This window comes from Dendrobium catenatum, unplaced genomic scaffold (genome assembly GCF_001605985.2).
Source record: "Dendrobium catenatum unplaced genomic scaffold, ASM160598v2 fragScaff_scaffold_412, whole genome shotgun sequence".
Classification (NCBI taxonomy): domain Eukaryota; kingdom Viridiplantae; phylum Streptophyta; class Magnoliopsida; order Asparagales; family Orchidaceae; genus Dendrobium; species Dendrobium catenatum.
Genome location: NW_021318874.1, coordinates 1,029,818 through 1,049,421, shown reverse-complemented (window position 1 = coordinate 1,049,421; position 19,604 = coordinate 1,029,818). Strand labels below are relative to the sequence as shown.

General features: G+C 34.3%; 3 protein-coding genes across 4 annotated transcripts; 2 read left to right on the top strand and 1 right to left on the bottom strand.

The window, feature by feature from the left end:
• Positions 1 to 610: 610 nt before the first annotated feature.
• On the bottom strand, positions 611 to 3,032 carry LOC110114794 (pentatricopeptide repeat-containing protein At3g04130, mitochondrial). 2 transcript variants are annotated; one of them, XM_020847795.2, is made up of 2 exons: positions 2,865 to 3,032; positions 611 to 2,458 (listed from the first exon to the last, which is right to left on the bottom strand). In XM_020847795.2, the coding sequence occupies exons 1-2, from the start codon at positions 2,880 to 2,882 to the stop codon at positions 833 to 835; spliced, it is 1,644 nt and encodes a 547-aa protein (XP_020703454.1). In that variant the 5' UTR covers positions 2,883 to 3,032; the 3' UTR covers positions 611 to 832. The 2 variants fall into 2 exon arrangements, with proteins under 2 accessions (XP_020703454.1, XP_020703455.1); XM_020847796.2 differs by having other exon boundaries at positions 611 to 2,676; positions 2,865 to 3,004.
• Positions 3,033 to 10,466: 7,434 nt separating this feature from the next.
• LOC110114759 lies at positions 10,467 to 11,917 on the top strand. The gene is made up of 3 exons (XM_020847740.2): positions 10,467 to 10,499; positions 10,877 to 10,965; positions 11,686 to 11,917. Exons 1-3 carry the CDS (start codon positions 10,467 to 10,469, stop codon positions 11,831 to 11,833), a joined length of 270 nt encoding a protein of 89 aa, XP_020703399.1. The 3' UTR covers positions 11,834 to 11,917.
• A 2,272-nt stretch (positions 11,918 to 14,189) lies between these two features.
• Positions 14,190 to 16,220, top strand: LOC110114757. The gene is made up of 3 exons (XM_020847739.2): positions 14,190 to 14,394; positions 14,542 to 14,630; positions 15,891 to 16,220. The coding sequence occupies exons 1-3, from the start codon at positions 14,356 to 14,358 to the stop codon at positions 16,036 to 16,038; spliced, it is 276 nt and encodes a 91-aa protein (XP_020703398.1). The 5' UTR covers positions 14,190 to 14,355; the 3' UTR covers positions 16,039 to 16,220.
• Positions 16,221 to 19,604: the final 3,384 nt, after the last annotated feature.

Here is a 19,604-nt window from a genome sequence, read left to right as displayed (position 1 = left end):
GCATCTTTGTTAAAGATTGTTAGCCATTTATTAAAATATTTTTATATCTTCTACCATAATTAACAATCAATGAATGTGTTCACCATCATGACTGAAATCTACTTATAATGCCAAAATTCATAAAACTTGAACGTCCAATCATAAAAACTGCAAAAAAACGCTTATGAATTTCTGACATTCAAACAAAAGAAATGTGCATACATGTCAATCTGTTGAATTGATTAAGCTGAAGTTCATGAGCAAGGGTACTTGTTAACAACAAACGAGAAGCTGAATGCAAGAAGATCAGGGTTTACACCCAAATAAACCCATGAAGGACAACAAAGTGTCATCCTTCCACTCATTCTTAAAAAAAATAAAACACTGGCTCAAGTTCCATGGCCTTTAAGAGGCTTCCCCTCTCCAAATAAACTGAAAAAAATGCCTTCACCTCTCATTCTTAAAAAATAGAATTTCAGATTCGCTTATGACCTCAAGGGAACTCTTTCTACCACTGAATAAAATATAGCACGGGGTGCAAATTAAACATTTACAAGGAAGATATTAACATCAGAAAAAATGGGTTTTCCAGTTGACAAAATTAAGTCTAGTTTAAAAGGAAATCAGATGTGGCTAAAAATTGTATATAAGCCAAAAAGACAATTAGCTGTCAAAGCTATTGAGCATTCATGAAAAAAGCAAAGGGTATTGTAACATGGGAATCATATAAATGAAGATATAACATAAAACATGTCTTATGAATATACGCATCTACGACTACAATCTATCCTACAATTATACAAATCATCATACAATTCTAGCATCCACAAGATCAACTAAGAAATTCACATCATCAAACTTTTGATCTGCTAATCAAACTTTTTATCCTCTCCACAGCTACATCCATATTCTTTTGTATAGCTAGATCCATGAGTAGCCGACATGTACGAATCCTAGGAACAATTTCTTGGCCTAGCATCTCATTAAAAAGAAAATAAGCCCATTCAACATGTCCTGTACCACATAGGCCATGAATTAAAAGTGTATATGTATCAAGATCAAAACTCAAGTGATGTTTTGTTGTTATGTCGCTCAACAAGCTTTTAAGTTGATCATCTATTTTTCCCATTCTAAAACATAGTTTGAGCAGTGGATTGTATGTTTGTAGAACAGGTTTGCAAGGAGAGTATTCTATCTCCTTCAAGACATGTAAAGCATTTTGTTCTTGGTTGTGCTGACAAAATATAGAGATCATAATATTGTAGGTCGATATATCGGGTTTGACACCATTCATACCCATCTCAATTTCGAAGATATGGAAAGCATCATCCAAGCGCCCTGCTTTTCCAAGAATGTTGATCAAGGTATTATAAAAACGAGTATCGGGTTTACATCCAGATGACTTCATCCTGTTAACTACATCCAGCACTTGTTCAACATCTTGAGTTCTAGCAAGTGAATTAATAATGATGGTGTAAGTGACAACATTTGGTGGGCAATCATCGGCAACCATCTCATCAAGCACCTCATAGACCTTGCAAAAATTGGACTGTTTACAATGTGCCATAAGGATAGTTGAATATGTGATCACTGATGGTTGAAAACCATAGCCTCTCATCTCTTGAATTGTCCAGATTGCCTCTTCAATCCTGCGTGCAATACACCAGCCATGGACAAAAATATTAAAAGTGTAAGCATCTGCAGGGATTTGTGCCTTAAGTTCCATAAATACTTCACGGGCTACTTCAACCTTTTTCTCTTTGCAAAGGGTGTCAAGCAAAAAATTCATTGTTTCGGTATCTTTTGCTAACCCTATGCGTCCCAAATCATCAAAAAAACTAACAGCATCTTTCCATCTTCCTGCACCTACAAGCCTTCGCATGATCTTAGCAACTGTTTCGAGGGTAATAAAGCCTTCAATCCTCATCTTCTCCACCAAATCCCACATATGATCAATTTGCTTCATCTTGCCTAGTAAGTCCACTATCTTATTATATGCATATGTGGTGTGTTTATAGCCTGGCCGAGAACCAGCCCATTGGAAGAAACCCATAGCAGATTGCCAATCATCACCAAAATTTTGGAGCAGACTATCAACAGTATTTGTTGTAAGCTGCATTTGATGGAAATTATGATTGCTCTGTAGAGCCTGCATGACAACATTAACATTCCTACTTTGAAGATTTAAAATAATGCATCTTATCTTATGGGCACACTCATGTTCTTCCGGCCCAAGAACAAAGTCATGTATCCTTGCAAACTGATCTAATACTTCATGATCAGATGTGGATTTGATGGATTTGTTCTCTTTGCCTATCAGAGGTAATGAAGTACAATACATGCAGTGGTTGGCCTCAAAGTTTCTGAAAACAGTTGAAAGACAAGCTGAAGAAGTAAAAATAAGAACTTTACAAAAATAAAGATCCCTCCTTGCGATGCTGGCATAAAGCGAAGTAGGCGACGAGACATCAAGCAAACCCTGCATCCCCCAACAAACTTCACTGTCAGCTTTCCCATGAAGATGGATGACAGATTATTACGGCAAAGAAAAGAAAAGTACTAAAACCTTCTTCTTCCACTGAGTTATTCAAATAAACATTATCCCTCTTCAGATACCAATAAAACTACATGAACAAACTGACAGCTTGAATCAACCTAAAACACGACACTCGGCTATGGAGGCTTTACGGGAGAAATCTGGAGTAATTTCGAAGGACAGCAGCAGACTACTAAGCTAATTATCCGTCAAAATATAGAGCAGAAACTAACAAACTATTTAATAAACAACGAATGAATTCCACAGATAGCAGAAATAGCCATAGATTCAGAGAGCTTCATGGTTCACGCGAGGTAAAAGGAATAATATGACAGATTTCTGATCGTACCTTTCGACGCAGTATCATAAGCTACGATAGCAAATCGGGGAAACTGCCGGAGGCCTAAAGAATCCCTAGATAAACGAACTTCTAAAAAAGCTTGGGATGTGATTTTTCAGCTTTCAGCGCATGGGTGGGCGGGAGCCGGGAGGGTGAAAAAATAACTTGCCCCGGTCACATTAGTTGCCATGATCATTGGTAATTTAAGTTCGTTCAATTTAATTTTTGTATAAATTTGATTTTTATTTTATTTTATTTTATTTAGAATGATAGATGAAAGTATTTTTAATAAAATTTAATTCATAAATAAATTGATTTGTTGTTCAATAAATAATTTGTTAAAAATTTGATATAATATTTGAGGCTTCGTTTGGAACTGTTTTTCTATTAATTCTTAAAATGGAGTTTCAATAAAAATTTAAAAAAATTATATTAAAATTTCATTTTAAGAAACAATAAAAAAAATGTTCCAAATAAAGTCTAAATGATAGCTTGTTTATTATTTGATTCAATTTTAATTGAAACCAACTTATTTAATTACTAATTTAATAGTACTATATTATGCATTTATTTAAAAGTATATGATTCTTTTTAGATTCTAATCTCTTATGTTAGAATTCCCCTTCTAACATATGTACTATTTAAAAGTTGTAGCTTATTCATTAGCTCTTTGAATAATATGCTTGATTAATTTAGGCAAGTCAAGTGCAAGCCAAATTTGATTATGAAAAACTTTTAAATAAGTCAAGCACAGACATATATGTGAGAACACTACTTAAGCTCATGTTGAAATGAGCAACTTTTAGTATGACAAATCAAGTTCAATCTACAGTATGCTCAGTTCAGCTTGATTACAACCCTCGGTGCATATATATCTCACAAATCCTGGCCTCATGTATACTCTTAGGTATTGTTTGCTTGAGGTGTCATTTGGTTGCAGAAGTTAATCAACGTTTAGCTAGTATTTAAAAATCTTGCTTTTTTTAAATCTAAATCTTTCTATTTCATCAAATTTATAATATTTACATGTAGAGCTAAATCTTTCATATGATAAATTATGGGACAAGTTGGATTTATGAGATTTATTGAGTAGAATGTGAGGAGATGGCTGAGAAGAGGGACTTAAGGTTGAGAGAGGAGAGATACACTTCAAAATGGTGAATGACAATGTAAGGGAAATGACATGAAAGCCATTATCAATGAATGATGTCAAAGCCGCCACCCAAGAATGACACGCATGTAGCCATTGCAACATACATGATTTCATCAATGTAGAAGGAAGCTGAGAATGATATAAGATGAGGAGATTAGAGGACTCGATTTCATCAATGAGGAGATGAGGTAAAGAAGTTTGGGTTTTGTGGTTGTAGCTCCTCTTTGTGCCAAATGTTAAGGGAAGTCTCTAGAGATGTTTAGAGGGAGCATCTTTCATTCTTTGTAATTACCATCATTTGATGAGAATCAAATGGCATTAAAGAACAATAAACAAATTATTTTCTTAATAAATTATAATATTTGTACATAATATATTTGTATCAAAAAATATGTAGCAAGTACATTACTAGAGTTTGTGCATAGGAGGTTCTTTATAGGATATCGTCCTGGACGATCCGTTATTTTCTCTATTGTCCAAACATGTAATGTTTGGCCCAGCAGAGTGATTGTCTGGACAATATTCAATGTCTTGAACTAATCGTACAGGACGATCAGTTATTTCTTCATCGTCCAGACAGGTAAAGTCTGGCCGAACAAAGCGATTGTCTGGACGATATTCGACGACTTGCACTAATCATATAGGACGATGTCTCATCGTCTTTGACGATTAGAACAAAGAAAACTTCTAATCGTTCAGCCTCCCCTAGATCGTCCTGGCTGATTGAGCTGAATTTGTACTAATCGTATAAGACGATCCGATTTGTCGATTAATTGCAATTTAGATCAAATTTGAAGCTCTTCTTTATACGATCTCTTGTTTATTCAATGTGTTTTATATGAATAAAACACTCAAGAGGTGATCTTTTGTTGTTGTCTTGACCTGAGAGGGCCAAGAGGAGAGGGAGAGTAAGGGAGAGAGAGATAGGATCTTTTGAGGGGGAGTTTGTGAGGGCTTCACAAAGGTTGCTCCAAGCAAGGATCCCAGTTGTCGTCCCTGATTCCTTGGAGGAGCGAGAGAGGTTTACTTCAGTAATTGATCAAGGTTCTCTGCCTGCTTTAGAAGGAAGGGAAGGAGTTGGGTTCTCTGCTTGCTTCAAGAGAAAGCGAAAGGAGTTGGGTTCTCTGCCTCATCAGAGTCGGTGGAAATGAGGTTTGTATAGGCTTCTCCGCCTTACTGTGGGAGCAAAAGGAGAGTTACTGAGTTTAGTGCAATACCCGGAGGAGAGGTTCCGGGGAGTGGATGTAAGTCAAGTTGACCAAACCACTATAAAATTTTGTGTGTTATTTCATATTACTTTTCTGCATTTAATTTCTACACTCTAATTTTTGTGGTGAATGTTGGTTTGGTTTAAGATTGTGAATTCTATTTGAGAAATTTTTAAAACACCAATTCACCACCCCCTCCCTCTTGGTTAATCTCGGGCTAATTCATAAGGGCTTAACATCTCTAATAAACTTTCAAGTTTAATAAAAGATATTTGAAAAGAAATTGATTATGAGAGTTATTTTATGATATGAAGTTTTTGGTAGAGTTTTATAAGATTTAAGTGTTTATATATGGGTGGAGTAAGACTAAATGTAATGGAACATTTTTTTATATATATTCACATATCGTAAAAGTTTTAAATGTAATGGAACCTTCCAAATTGGGTTTGGGTTTATTCTTATGGGATCAATGGTCTTGAGAAACGTCTAAAGTGTGGAAGAATATATTAGAGACGGTTGAAAGAAGCTTTAAAAATAATTAATAAAAATATAAAATGCAATTAATCAATCTCATCGATAATGGCCAATATACGCCACCAAGCTCTAATAATGACAAAATAACTTTCTTCACAGCTTTTTTATCATTCAAAAGCTGAAATTTTTATTATGTACCAATCGTATTTATATAATTATAATTACTATCATCATTCAAGTGAAAAAAGTAAAATTTTGGAGGAAAATGTGGATAGTAATTGATTAAGGAATGTGTTAACCTCCTAGTTAATTTATTTTATCTTCCAATATTTGTTAAGTATCAACGTGTAAATGTTCCTTAAAAATGAAGTCAAACTTCTAAACCTATACTTAAAATTTAAATATTAAAACTCAATATTTAATTATTTCTCCTTGAATGGGCTCTTATGATGGAACAATTATTTGGTTCGGTGAACGTACGCTCCTCTACGTTCGGCCACCAACCTTTTAGCGCCACGTAGCACGAAGAAAAGTCGCCGACCTGACCCGCTGTTTTTTGGGTTCTAGCGCGTGTGTTTTTTTAATTCCATGACGAGCCGATCAACATTCCATCACCTTTTGGATATATTTTAAATATCTAGCAAATACCGAGTTGTACCTAGTTTTTTCTAGCAATACCGAGTAAATACCTAGCAATACCGAGCAAATCCCTAGCAATACCGAGCAAATCCTGAGCAAATACCGAGTTTTTTCTAGCAATACCGAGCAAATACCTAGCAATACCGAGCAAATCCGTAGCAATACCGAGCAAATCCGGAGCAAATACCGAGTTGTACTGAGTTGTAGAAAAACTAGGTACAACTTGGTATTTGTATATTTTTGGTGTTCACAGAGCGGTATTTCTCATTTTTGCAAAGCAATATCGAGCAAATACCGAGCAATACCGAGAAAATCGCGAACATAGCATTCCCGGGTTCTGCTCCGGGTCAAGTCGTCGGGCCGCGCGGTAAAGAGTAAAAGCACGTGGCGACATGTTATTGGCGGCCGAACGTACCTCTACGTCAGGTCAGAGGACGTAATAATTGTTCCTTATGATGGGCCTTAATAGGGTGTCATAGCACTTTCTTTAACTCTTATTTGGGCTCATATAATTAGACATTTATATTCGTTATCTTAATCCAATTGATGTGTTATATCAACACACTTGGGATCCTTTGAACTCAACTTTGTGGAGTTGAAATCCATGTAGTCATCGTTTAGCTAGGGGCAACCTTTTCCAAATTTGCTAAGATTATCAAATTATCTTCTTTGGGGAGGGAGTTTATCATTCCATCTAATCATAAATATATAAATGTTAACTAATATTTGTTGAGCTAATTTTTGTTATGAGTTCGATCAAAATCAAATTCATTCAATCAAATTCAAAACCACATTTAAATCTAAAAATCCAAACCAAAATTCAAGGTCAAAGGCCTATATCCAAAGACCCTCTTTGGGTGATTTTTCAATCACCTCAAAACCCAATAAAATGACCCTCAATTCATGATCTATCAATTGCATATTGATTCATCATGTCCCTAGGGTCAACCCTCCAATTTTGAGGCCAATCTGAGACCTCTAACCCCAAGAACTCAATTGAAATCCAAAGATTGTAAAATCTTTAAATATTTACAGCCTTGGCACTAGACCTAGCATCTTATGAAATTTGACATTGGAACCTTTCCCAAAACTCTTGAACATGTCCATAATCATCATTATGACATGTTAAATTCAAAATTGAATCTTCCCTGGTTTACCAGAGGGGCCCACTTGACCAAAGTGCCCCTTAAGGAAAAAATTAAAGTTTTCTCCAAACTTCAAACATGGCCAATCAACATCAGGCCATGGAACCTCTTTTAGTGCACCCTAACATCATTATGAGTGCATTGGGCTCAAATTTTAGCCTTGGTAATGCTTGGTTGACCAAGTCAAGCCAACCTGACCAAAGTGCCCCTTAAGGATAAAATTCAAGTTTTTTTTCCAAACTTCAACATGGTTAGTCCACATCAAGCCATGCAACCTCTTCTAGTGCAGCTTAAATATCATTAGGAGAGCATTGGACTCAAATTTCAGCCTGGTTTATGCTTGGTTGACCAAGTCAACTTGTGTTGACCAAATTGTCCCTTATGGGCTTAATTGGGTATTTTAAGCCAAATTGTCATTCCATTACATAAAATCACCTCCATTGATCTCAAATCACTCATTTTAACTTATTAGACTCAAACCCAACCCTTAGGCTAACTTAGTTGACCAAAACAAACCATACACCAAACTAGAATCAAATTCATTGACTCAAGCCTTTTTAAGCCAAATTGGCCACCTCAAATCCTTTAGTTGGACATTCCAATCAAGTCCAATACTTCCCTAAATCAAATATTTCTTGATTTGACTTGGTCAACCCAATTGGCCACTATAATTCCATGTATTTGACCAAGACTCTAATCCCATGGCTCCAAATATTTGGTCACTCGCCCAAGTAGCCAAAGACATCCCCTTGGATGCCACTTTAGCTCCATTGACTGGTTTGACCAATCAAATGGTCAACTAAGCTCTCAAATGAGTCTGGGTGGCCAAGACACCACAACAATCCTAACCTCCCAACAAACCTGCTCAAACTTGCCTTGGTTTAGCCAAATGGGGAAAAAAGCAAGTGGTCCTGTGAGACCTCGTTCCCTTACTGTTCCTCTCTGATTTGGACTTTTCCTCTCAGGATCGTCCAGGCCGATTTTACATCTTCCAGGCCGATTTTCACTGTAGAAAATATCGGCCTGCACATAGTTCTGGGAACCGTCCCGGACGATCGGGACGATCGATTTTTGGTCTGATCGTCCCGGGACGATCTGGCGATCGGCCGGGCCGATCTCACTAATGATATAAGAAAACCCTCATCACATGAGCTAGGGGTCTCACTTAACCTCTTGCCCTCTCCCTTACATTCTAAGAGCCTTGTACATGTGGCAAGCATCCAATAATATTGACATGTCTATAATTGAGTATTGAATGTCTATAATTGAATTTCAATTGAGTATTGAAGAATTTCATGACAAAATAATATGAGTTGAGAATAAACTCCCAATGTAGAAGTTGAAGTCTCCATCACCTCAAAGATTGAATTATAGTACAAAACTCCTATCATAAGTAGAATAACATTGATTGGCTTTATTCGGCTCTTCACTTAATAATGTCATAAGTTGGTTATGTTTACTCAAAATTCCATCAAATTAATTCTTGAAGTATTGAAAATTATTTCAAATATTTTTTAAAAAAATCATGTAACCCAAAGCCAAACACATAAACAATTAAAATATTCATTTGATCTATGACTTCTTGTGCAAAAGGGACCAAAGTCTTTGATGAATCTCCCATAAAAAATAGCTATACTATAGAAGTTCATAACCTCAAAAAAATTCTTAGGTGCTGTCCATTCTATGATTTTTTTTTTATTTTTTTTACTTTAGAATGGTCAAAATTTGTTCAATAAATCCAAATAAATCACCTTAATTTGTAGAAAGAAATATTTTTTTGATTGATTAATAATTTTTCTTGTATGAGTATTTTTCAATGCTTTTTACAAGTGTTGTAATATTCATTTTCACTAAAACTAAAACTTAGGATATCATCAAAATACACTATCAAATATTTTTCAATTGTCATGTTTTTACACGATAACCACCCATCACATTAGTATAATAGATGCATTTGAGAATCTAAAGAGCATGCAAACCATTCAAAAAGTCCATCAAGGATTCTAAAATGTAAATTTCACTCATCTCATATTTAATTTGAATTTGGTTATAATTTGTGATACTAAATATTTATATTAGAGGTCTAAATGAATCGCTCTGATCTTGAGTCACATCAAATTTGAGCTTGAGCTTGAATAATTTTGAGTTCGAGCTCAACTCAAAGAGTTCGAGCTCAATTCCATGAGTTTGAGTCGACTCACGAGCTACTCACTTATTATAAAATCAAAATTTATTATGAAACAAGATAAAATGATTGAGATTAAAATCTTTATTATAATAAATTAATTAATCTATGAAAATGATAATTAATTTTTAATTATTTCATAATTAAAATTTTAAATTGTAATACATTTTAAATATATATATATATATATATATTTTATTAATATTTATTAAACTAGATGAATTATGTGCTAATGAATTAAGTCAAAAATAACACAAAATTGGCTCATCAACAATAAAGCTTAGCCCATGAACTATTTCTCAAATGAACTCTTAAGGCTTCCTTTGAAATTATGAAATTATTTTTTTGTTGTTTCTTAAAACATAATTTTGTCTAGAAATTTCAATCCTTAGATATTGGGGCTCTGTCTCTCCACCATCAAAAAAAAAAAAAAAAAAACCCCAAAAACCATGGCAGTCTCAGGCTGCCCTTCCATATTAAGAAAGCCACCCCATTATCACCGAACAAATATGCTGTCCGTTTCATAATAACAAACCCTCCGACCACAAAATTCTAATCAAATCCTTATTTCTCTCTAATATCCGGTCCCCGAAACAGGAGAATAGCAAAAAAAACGAGTACAACTAGCGGTTCAGGAAAAACCAGCCTAATTCGAGAGGGCTCTCATGCTAAAATAGACCTCTTTCTCTCCCTTAAATTCAAGCTTGCAATATTTATTTCTCGTCCTTTGCAAGTATTTGTTTCATATATTTCTCTCGTCTTCTCTTCCTCTCTTCTCTACAGCTATTCGCTTCTCTTACATTCCCAATGGCTCCAGTCAATCGATGGTTGAGGCCTGAGGTATCTAGCTATGATGGTGCTTTCTTTTGTATTTATAATCTCTGGGGAAAAAAAAATTATAGGTTCTATTTGGGGATAAATTATTTTGTGTGGAGTTTGGACGCATTGTCCAGAGACCAATAAAAATGCACCACGTCACCCCAAAAGTGTACCGTGCTCGGTACAGAGCGCGATACCTACCGTTCGGTACCAAGCTGTGCCGGATGGTTCTCCCGTCCGATGTCCGCACAGAATAATATCTCCTATTTGGGACGGCTTTCTTACTGTTATTAAAGTAACTTTTTTTAGTTAAAAAATTATCTTAATAAGCAGTAAGAAAATAGTCTCAAACGAAATTTAAATCTTATTAATCTAATTTTTTCTAATTGAATGGTTAGGTCTATCCGCTGTTTGCAGCGGTTGGAACTGTTGTAGGTATTTGTGTGATGCAATTAGTGAGGAACATAACGACCAATCCTGATGTCAGGTATGCTTTTGATTTAAAGGGCAGTTTTGTTCATTTTTATTTTGATGATAGTATTTTTTTATTATAATAATGATATATATCATCTGATTCAATGTTATTGTGGTGGCAATGTAATGGAGATAATGGAAATAAATGGTGATAATGGTTCGCTCACTTTTTATAAATGATCAAAATCATTTCTGATTAATTAAAAAAATTATTTTAGGCTTCACTGGGGACGATTTTATTATTATTTTTTTAAAGTAGCTTTATATTATAAAAAAAATCAGATTAAGAAATTTTTATGCTAGAAAGCTGCTTTAAGAAATAGTAAGAAAATTATCTTAAAATGAGGCTTCGTTTGGGACTGCTTTCGTACTGCTTCCTAAAATGACTTTTTAGTATAAAATTTTCTAATTCAAGATATTTTTACAAAAAACTGTCCCGAACAAAGCCTTAGTCGAATTGGGATCTAAATTATCCTACAAATACTAATTTGATTCCTATTAAAGAGACATTGTACTAGATTGATATTTTCATATGATTGGGAATTATTTTGTTGGGTTAAAATATGAGTTATTTACTGGTAAATTGTATCAATCATTGCTTCAAGTAAATTAATTAATATTTAACATTCTATTGAAACTCTACGGCTATATTTTCAAACAATATTAATTATATAAAAATTAATTTCAATAAACCATTTAAAACCTTGCTAAAAAATTGATTAATATTAACCAGGGTGCGCAAGGAAAAAAGAACAGCCGGAGTGCTCGACAATCTCGCCGAAGGGGAGAGATATAGAGAACACGGCCTTAGAAAATATGTGCGCAATAAAGAGCCTCAGATCATGCCATCTGTCAACGATTTATTCTCGAAGCCAGAATAAAAGGGAGATGGGTTCTTATGTTCTCATCTGGTTTGATAGTTCTGAATTTTAGTTCGTGTGGGGGATATCGTCTGTTTATTGTAATTTGGACATAATTGTAGTTTGTTGCGACGGTACTCTGAATCAAAACTGACATTACTCTTTTCGTATTGTATCATAAGAACTTATTGTGCTGGATTTATGTCTAAATGCTTTGAGATTGCCATAAAAATCCTGATTGTATTTTTTTTTTGTTATGTAATTTTTTTCTGTTTAGTTTGAGAGCTCAAATTTGAATGTGATGTATTTGTGTTTTGGTAATCTTGTTTACTTTAGTGAAATGAATTACGTATTTAGAAATTAGGATAATTGTTTTTTTTTTTTTTGAATGGGGTATCTACCCAATGCCATACCGGAAAGAGCGTTTGGCGGCGTGACTAATTCTCGGCTGACCTAGAAGAGGCGGCATCTACCCCATATACCTTCGGGCCCGCACTTGATTGGGCCCCACTTAAGAGGCACTGCTGCTCGAGGGGAATCGAGCAGGGGTTGGGGGTTTCCCAACTGTACTTGTCTACCAACCAAGCTAAGCATTAGGAGAACTGTTTAATCGGTGAGATAGATTTTCAAGCTTTATTTGAGCTCAATTGGAGCTTTTTTATTCTCGCTCAAATTTGATTTTTTAAATTATTGAATATTCATGTTAGTTTGAGTTCGAATCCTGATCGATTTATTTCATGCTTATTATGCTTTAAACAAAGAAATCTTATAAAGTTATCAATTAGTTTTGCTTTCTAGATGCTTAATAACTTAGCATATGATTTTTATTGAGATTGCTGACAAACCCATAACTAGAGCTTATTTGCAAATATATATATATTATCATCGAGTATTTTTTAGCTACTAAACGAGTCGGCTCATGAATATATCCAGTGAGTATTTTCGAACTAGAAAACAAGCCTTTTTCGGGACAAATTACGGTTTTAGAAAATGATTCTTATTATAAACAAGCTTGTTCGTTAAAACTTTAAATAAACAATCTGGCAAAGATCTTTTGTAGATGAATAGTTTCATTCTTATGAAATATTATAATATAAAAACAACAAATATTTTTTTATATAAAATAAGAATAATTTATTATAATACAACTAAAAATTATGTAAAAATAAACCAAATAAAGATTCAAGCCAATCTTAAAAAATGTAGCACTAGTGAACTAGCTATAATCTAGCTAAGTTACAAGTAATTTGTCGAACAATCAATTCATATGTAGCACTAGTGAAAAATAATGTGAAAATTAAATTGATCTCTTAGCACTTGGAAGACATAGAAAAGGATCCATGCGCACATCGAGCTCACACTAATGAAATGAAGTAGGGTAATATTGATTCTTATTTTTTTTGAAAAAAAAAATATCAATAAGAGAATTAAACAAATGTACAAGTATGGTGAAGGTAATTCTTCATTAAATCTCTATTTATAGCCAAAACTTTTTATTAGGGCCCCAATTTCTTTCTAAACTTTTAGGATCAATCCTAATATTAAATCATCATGTTATCTTTATTACAAAAGTTAATGTAAGTTTGACTCATCATGAAATTGGGTTTTATAACCTATAACAATAAAATCAAGTCTTTATCCTACTATATGGATGCCAATTATTGACCCGACTCGGTAACCCGATCCGAATCTAACCTAGAAAATTCTAGTTTGGGTCGACCTTAACAAATGTGCTAACTTCGAGTTTCGTTTTTCAATCCGTTTGAAAAATTGGGTTTGATCCGGGTCAATCTAGTCCAATCTTGCTTCACATGATCCCGCCATGTCTCCCTCAGCACTCGCACACAATGTGCTACCCCACACTCACGCAAGCGTGGCACACACTCACCCTGCACGGCCGCACCTGCGTGCTCGCCTGCTCGCACCTCAACGCTGACACAAAATTGACTCATCAACTATAAAATTTAGCCACCTGCTCGCACCTCAACGCTGACACAAAATTGACTCATCAACTATAAAATTTAGCCAACTTACGAGCCAATATAACTCCAGTATATTTTAAATTTTTAATGTTAAATTAGTCATCTTCAATAACTTCTTTTTCGTAGAAATTGAAACAGAAGTCAAACTCCACGGGTTCTAGAAATTTCAATCCGTAGATTTTGTGGCCTTGTATCTGCATTAACAATAAAAAACCCCAAAAAGCAAGTCAAGCTTTCCTTCCATATTTTCAAAGCCACCCAACCTCACCCATCCCTAATTACAAACACCCCGACCACAAATTCAGATCAAGTCCTTATTTTCTACTCCGATTTCCGGTCCCCTTAAGAGGAGAATAACAAAGAAAACGTGTACAGCTAGCGGTTCAGGCGAAGCCAGCCCAAACCCGAAACGGCTCTCATACTAAAATTTACCTCTTTCTCTCCCTTAAATGCAATCTTGCAATATTTATTTCTCGTCTTTTGCAAGTTTTTGCTTCATATATTTCTCTCTTCTTCTCTTCCCCTCTTCTCTTCTGATATTCGCTTCTCTTGCGTGCCCCAATGGCTTCATCGACAGTCAAAAGATGGTTGAGGCCTGAGGTATCCAGCTATTGTTTCGATTTGTCTCTTTTATTTTATGTTATGAATATTTGATTAGATTATGATGGTGTTTTTTTTTGTATTTGTAATCTTTGGGGAAGAAATTTTTTAGTCTTATTGATCTATTTTTTCTAATTAAATGGTTAGGTCTATCCGCTGTTTGCAGCAGTTGGAACTGCTGTAGGTATTTGTGTGATGCAATTAATGAGGAACATAACGACGAATCCTGATGTCAGGTCTGATTTTGATTTAAAGGGTTGTTTGTTCATTGTTATTTAGATAATATTGTTTTTCAGATAGTTATGATATATATCAAATTTGATGAGTCTGTTGAATGTTTTTTTATTTTTGGTGATAAAACCCACAACAACATCAAGCCTTTGTTAACTCATATAAGGGACCTACGTGTTAATATAAAATAGAATTACAAGTTCTTTATAGAACAAAAGCCTAGTAAAAAAACATCATTTGAACTAAAACTTAAGAGCAGTTGTTCTAACCTATTACAATAAACAAATAAGTTAAAAAAGAGAGCAACTAAATCCATTGATGGAGAGCATCCGGAAACATCCCAGTCAGGGAGAAGTTTAGGCACGAGCAACCTACAAGAAAAACTTGAAAAGGAATCAGACAAGATCGGTAAGATGAATAAAGGGATAAACCAATAGAAACCGCAAACCAAACGACCAGGAGCATAAATCCAACAGAACAAATAGGCCCAAAAAAACCAACCGCCAACCACATACCTAGCAAGCCAAATGGCCAAACTCCCCAACCAGCCTACAGAAGCCAAACAACCACACAAAAGCACAATGCAAAACACCAAGAAGATCACACTCAACAGTAAAAAACGGAGACAACACACCCAAGCAATTAGGGAAAAAGCACCCGACATGATGAGAAATTATTCTTTTTTTTTCATTTCTCCTTCTATGCTTGCCAACATTTTATAGAAACCTTCATCAGCTTTTCAAACGACATTTAACCCATAATTATCCAGGGAATCATCTCCAAGCACATCCATTTCATCCCCCAAATTCCAATTAGCTGATGAATCACAATCAACTACCTAATCGCGCTGATCCAATTCTTTTTTCCTTTCCCAACTGAGCTAACAATTCATCGTTAGAAACAATGTAGATGGAGACATTAATGAGAGGCACGCCATCATTCACATCAAAACCCATAGAAAGGAGATTAGGATGATAGGATCTAAATTGTCATTCAGATTCATCATATTAACTTCACAAAACCCTATATTTGTCTAAGTTTCCACACCAAGATGATCAACAACAGGAGATTGGAGCAAGGGGGCACAAACAATATATGATTCAATGTTCTTTTGGTAACAATGTAATGGAGGTAAGGGCCATAAATTATTTAACATCCTATTGAAACTCTAAGGCTATATTTTCAAACAATATTAATTACATCTAAATTAATTTCAATAAACCATTTAAAATCTTGCTTAATAAATTTGTTATTCAATTAACCAGGGTGCTCAAGGAAAATCGAACAGCTGGAGTGCTCGACAATCACGCCGAAGGGGAGAAATATGCAGAACACGGCCTTAGAAAATATGTACGCAATAAAGAGCCTCAGATCATGCCATCTGTCAACGATTTCTTCTCGAAGCCAGAATAAAAGGGAGATGGGTTCTTATGTTCTCATCTGGTTTGATAGTTCTGATTTTTTTGTTCGTGTGGGGGATATTGTCTGCTAATTGTAATTTGGAAATAATTATTGTTTGTTGCGACGATACTCTGAATCAAATTTGGCATTACTCATTTCGTATTCTGTCATAAGAAATTATTGTGTTGGATTTATTTCTAAATGCTTTGAGATTGCCGTAAAAGTCCTAATTGTACTTTTTGTTATGTAATTTTTTTGTTTAGTTCATAAGGATCTTAATGATACAAATTTCTGTGTTTTTAAAGTGATTTTCCAATAATAAACTTTGATCATTCAAAATGAGGAAAAATAATGAACACCTATGATTGGGGTAGTTGAGCAGAGCAAGTACTTGTTCTTGCTTGAGCTTATTTATTATTAACTTATTCAAGCTCTAGTCGAGCTCAATTGGAGCTTTTTTATTCGTGCTCAAATTTGATTTATTTAAAATAATAGATGTCCACGTTGGTTTGTGTTCGGCTCAGATTTTGTTCGTTTAGTGCTTATTAAGTTTTAAACAAACAAATATTGTCGAGCTATTAACTCGCTTTACTTTATACATGTTTATTAACTTAACATACGAGACTTATTGAAACTGTTTATAAACAATTACAGTAGAGCCTATTTGCAAACATATGTAGCGAGTATTTTTGAGCTACTAACAAGCCAGTTTACGAACATATCTAGTGAGTGTTTTTCAGCTACCAAACTAGACCTTTTGCGAAAAAATAACGAGTTCAAAAAATGATTCTTTTTATGAACAAGTTTTGTTCGTGAAAACTTTAAATAAACAATCTAGCAAACATCTTTTGTACATGAATAGTTTATTCTAAAGAAATATTATAATATAAAAACGTAAATAATTTTTTTATATGAAAATAATAATTTATTTTAATACAACTAAAAATTATCTAAAAATGTATCAAATAAAGATTCAAGCCAACCTTAAGAAACATATTTTAAAAAACAAATCAGGTTTTTTTTAGCAAGTTTTTTATCGGACTTGCTCACAAGCTTTAAACGATGTTGTTTATGAATCAAGTCGAACGCATAGTTGTTCACGCTTATCATGTTAAACAAACACAAACATGAACACTCACATACTCGGCTCGGCTCGGTTCGTTTGCAGCCCTACGCTTATCCAATAAGTACTTAAAAAAACGTTCATGATTGTTTGATTACTTGATCGTTTATCAAACAATCATGAACAAGTTATAATAAAGCGGAGTCACTAGTAGACATTCAATTCATATTTATCCCTATAGAAATTAATGTGAAATTTAAATTGATCTCTTAGCACTTGCAAGAAATTGGGAAAAAGATCCAATGCACATAAATGAAATGAAGTAGGTTGATATGGATTCTTTTTTTTTTTGGAAAAAAAAAGAATTTATTAATCAGAGAATTAAGCAAATGTACAAGAATGATGAATGTAATTCTTAATTAAATCTCTATTTTTAGCCAAAATTTTTTATTAGGCCTCAATTTCTTTATGAACTTTTAGTATAAACCTTATATTATATCAACATGTTCTCTTTATTAAAAAAAAATATTTTATGTTTGACTCATCATGAAATTGGATTTTATAACATATAACAACAACATCAAGTCTTTATCCTACTACATGGGGTTAGCTACAAGAATCTCTTTTTTTTTTTTTTCATTGTGTTATATTAAGAGTCAAATTCTCATTTAAATCTAATAACATAAAGTCATTTCTAATAATTTATAAGCAATTCTTTTTAGATTTATCACTATCTTTCTTAATATATACTAGATTTAGTACATCTAATCTTCTTATCAACTCTTTGGAAGGTTGATATTTTATGTGACAGAACCATCTAAGATGATTCTCTCTAATCTTATCTACCATTGGAGTTACTTCAACATTTTCATGCACATATTCATTTCATATTTTGTCTCTAGATGTAAAGCCACCCATCCACTTAAGTATCCTCATCTTTGCAACACTTAATTTTATAACCAGATAGATTCCTTTATGACAACTACTATATTTTTTTGTAAATATACTTAACTTCTTCTCCCTCTTTCAGCTTTTTTTTTTTTTTTTTTTTTTCGTTTGTGCCTCCGCCGGTGGATGACGGTAAACCGAAGCTTTCTCAATGGAGATAAAAATTGTCGTTTGTTCCTCCAATCCTTGTCCGGGGCTTCTCTTTCTTATGAGTTTCGTGACCTCCATCCTTTAATGCATTGAGGTATTCTGTCCCTTGGGATTTCGGAGGAAGAAATCTATGCCCTAGCTCAACCTTTTGAGTTTTCCATGGTTGGCAAATTCTCAAATCTTAGACCGCCTCTAGATTTGATTCGTAAGTTCTTCTTCAATCTGAAATTGATCGGTGATTGCTCTGTTATTCTTTTGGACCCTCAACACGTTTTAATCAAGCTGGCTAATGATATGGATTACTGTAAAGTTTTTTCCCATCGTTCTTATTTTGTTCCCAACTGCTATATGAAATTGTTTAAATGATCTCCTTTTTTTGATATAAATGTGGAATCGCATATTATTTCTATTTGGGTTTCATTCCCAAATCTCAGGCTTCAACTGTTTTCACCACGAATTCTTCATGGTTTAGGCTCACTATTTGGCCAACCATTGAAAACTGATAATGATACTGCCATTGGCTCAAGGCTATTTGTCACCAGGGTGCTTATCGAAGTGGATATCTCTAAAAGTTATCCTGAGGTTGTTTGGATCGGTCCAAATAATTTAGGTTATGTCCAAAAAGTAGTTATGGAGGAGTTTCCTCCATTTTGTGACCATTGTAAAGCGTTGGTGCATTGTAAAACTAATTGTTGTATTCTTCACCCACTTATTTAGGGCTCCTGCTGATCATGTTGTTAATACTGTAGGAGTTGAGTCTGATGATCATGTTATTTCTGAGGCTCCAACTATTAATGGATTGCTTACTCATGTTGGTGATGTTTTGGTCCTGTTGTTGTTCTTCAATAGGATTCGACTGCTAAGCCTTCTGTCCCTGCTATTGGATTTATTGTGGATTGCATCATTGCCCCTCCTGAACATGTTGTTAATACTCCGGTTGCTCCTATGGAACCTGTTTCTCCGATTGATTTGTCTAGTGTGAATTATATGGGTGTTATACCTATTGTGAACCAATCACTTTGCACCTTCTAAACCCGTCCTCAACTTGCTGCTAATGTCATGGGCTCTCTAGTTGTTGATAGGGACGAGCCTTCTGTTGCTGTTGGTAACGATGATGCTAATACATTTGCAAATGTTGAAACTGCTCATGTTTATTGTCTGTTTGTGGATGGCCTCACCTTAGATTTGTGTGATGTTAATACAATTCTTTTGAATGAGTTATCTTCTTCTCATGACTCACCGATGACTTCATTAGGGTCAGACTTGTCTCATATTATTGATGCGACGATGGAAAATATAACTTTTGTTGATATTCAAATTTCGATTTTATCCAATGCGGATTTGAAAGCCTATCTGGCTTTGTCGGTGAATAACTCAAGTTTGGATCAATCCGATCGCTTACCCCGGCTTGTTTGGG

Bases quoted from the DNA above. Each gene is read 5' to 3' on its own strand.
- LOC110114759 (XM_020847740.2), top strand. From the start codon at position 10,467: ATGGCTCCAGTCAATCGATGGTTGAGGCCTGAG. The intron at 10,500-10,876 runs GTATCTAGCTAT...TTGAATGGTTAG, and splicing joins ATCGATGGTTGAGGCCTGAG to GTCTATCCGCTGTTTGCAGC. The intron at 10,966-11,685 runs GTATGCTTTTGA...AATATTAACCAG, and splicing joins ACGACCAATCCTGATGTCAG to GGTGCGCAAGGAAAAAAGAA.
- LOC110114757 (XM_020847739.2), top strand. From the start codon at position 14,356: ATGGCTTCATCGACAGTCAAAAGATGGTTGAGGCCTGAG. The intron at 14,395-14,541 runs GTATCCAGCTAT...TTAAATGGTTAG, and splicing joins AAAGATGGTTGAGGCCTGAG to GTCTATCCGCTGTTTGCAGC. The intron at 14,631-15,890 runs GTCTGATTTTGA...TCAATTAACCAG, and splicing joins ACGACGAATCCTGATGTCAG to GGTGCTCAAGGAAAATCGAA.